Genomic DNA, 2,004 nt, shown 5'->3' with positions numbered 1-2,004 from the left:
TTACGATAGACTTGAAAGCAAAAAGAACATCATGTACGAGTAGGATTAGCCCACGCATGGCCACTTGCAGGTTTCTATTCCCTTTACCTCCACTTTTGAATTGTTTTCAACGTAAATCCACTTTGCCATTTGAGGAAGTCATCAAATTCCATAAAAGCTTCACAATCCTTCACTCCATGGTCTATGGCACTCAAATTTACAGTCTAAAGAGGATTAGATTCAATCAATAATGCAAAACTGAAAATATTAGTAACGCTCACAACAGTTAAAAGGTATTTTACCTTTTTAGGTTTGATGCAGTCATGAGTAAAATGTCCTTTATTGCCACAATTGAAACACTTGACTTTTGTAACATTTTTCTTCTTCTTGAAATGACCTTTGCCTTTCCTTCTTTTTTTTTTGGTTTCTTGATAGATTTTGGGTTTTGTTTAGCTTGCTAATTTCTACCTTGATGCTTGCGCTTAATTCCTTTTCCACCTTAAAACTAGAGCTTGCCATATACACTTTTGTATCTAATTTGCTGAAATGCAAACGTTCCTCTTCTAGCTCTAAATGACGCATACCATCTTCCATACTCTTAATTAGGTTGTGCACGAAGATAACAAAGTGACAAAGAGATGTTTTTTTAAGAATATAATCTTCGTTATATTCAACTTCACAGTACACACATGATTTAAATAAGAGAATTGATAACTAAAGTTGCCTATTGAATAGGAGAGAATAATGGAAAAATATCACCAGTAAGTGAACGAATCACCCTAAGAATCCTAATCACAAGACTCATTCAATTGTACAATATTTACAAAATTAACCCTTATCACTCCAATACTCAAGCCTTAGCACAACAGCCTTATTACTCCTGAGAGGTGGAACCATCCTTATGACTCCCTGAACTAATATCCCCCCTCAAACTGTGTCCAGGATGGAGACAGAGTTTGCGTCGAAATTGTGCTAGGCGAGTTTTTGTTATTGACTTGGTAAATATATCAGCAACTTGATATGCTGAGGGAATGTATCTCGTGATCAGAACTCCTTGAGCAACGCGTTTTCTGACATAGTGATAATCAAGGGCAACATGTTTACTTCGTGTGTGTAAAACTGGATTGACTGTCAAGTGTAATGCACTTAGATTATCGCCATATAAAATTGGCGGCTTGGTAGGATAAACTCGCAAGTCATCTAAGAGATAACCAAGCCAAGTGAGCTCTGCTGCTGTGTGAGCCATGGAACGATGCTCTGCCTCGGTGCTAGAGCGAGCAATAGTGTGTTGTTTCTTTGCACACCAGGAGATGATATTAGCGCCGAGAAACGTACAATAGCCGGTAGTGGACCGCCGTGTGGTTGGACAACCCGCCCAATCTGCATCTGAAAAAGCACTAAGAGCAAGTGATGTATCTGCCGTAAATGAAAGACCATAATGTATTGTTCCTTTTAAATATCGTAAAATACGACGACCATATTTCAAGTGAGACATTGTTGGATTGTGCATGAATTGTGAAACATAGTTGACACTATATGATAAATCGGGACAAGTAAGTGTTAAATATTGTAACGAGCCAACAAGGCCACGAAAGAATGTGGGATCACCAAGTGGTGTTGGATCAGAAGTAACATCCATTCGTTGTACAAGAGGAGTTGGCATTGGCTGGCAGTCCACCATTTGAGCTCGTTCCAAGATAGAGTGAGCATATCACGTCTGATTTAAATGTAAACCAGAATCCGTTGTCTGCACTTGGATCCCTAAAAAGTGATGCAGCGGACCTAGATCTTTCATGGAAAACTCCGAACTCAAAACCTGCAAGAAATTCTGAACTAGAGCCATAGAAAACCCTGTTAACAACATATCGTCCACATAGATTAGTAGAACCAAGATACCTGTCGATGTATGCATGACAAACAAGGAAGGATCAGCTAAACTACAAAAAAAATCATAATCTAATAAGAAAGTTGTAACGACCCGAAAACCGGACCGCTACCGGCGCTAGGATCCAGATCGGCTTAAGG

General features: G+C 39.1%; 1 protein-coding gene across 1 annotated transcript; it reads right to left on the bottom strand.

The window, feature by feature from the left end:
* Positions 1–853: 853 nt before the first annotated feature.
* On the bottom strand, positions 854–1,660 carry LOC110605414 (uncharacterized mitochondrial protein AtMg00810-like). The gene has a single exon (XM_021743996.1). It carries the CDS (start codon positions 1,658–1,660, stop codon positions 854–856), a length of 807 nt encoding a protein of 268 aa, XP_021599688.1.
* Between the last annotated feature and the right edge of the window lie 344 nt (positions 1,661–2,004).

Source organism: Manihot esculenta, chromosome 17 (genome assembly GCF_001659605.2).
Source record: "Manihot esculenta cultivar AM560-2 chromosome 17, M.esculenta_v8, whole genome shotgun sequence".
Taxonomy (NCBI): Eukaryota; Viridiplantae; Streptophyta; class Magnoliopsida; order Malpighiales; family Euphorbiaceae; genus Manihot; species Manihot esculenta.
Note: the sequence above shows the minus strand (reverse complement) of the source record. Positions and strands in the feature narration are given on the sequence as shown.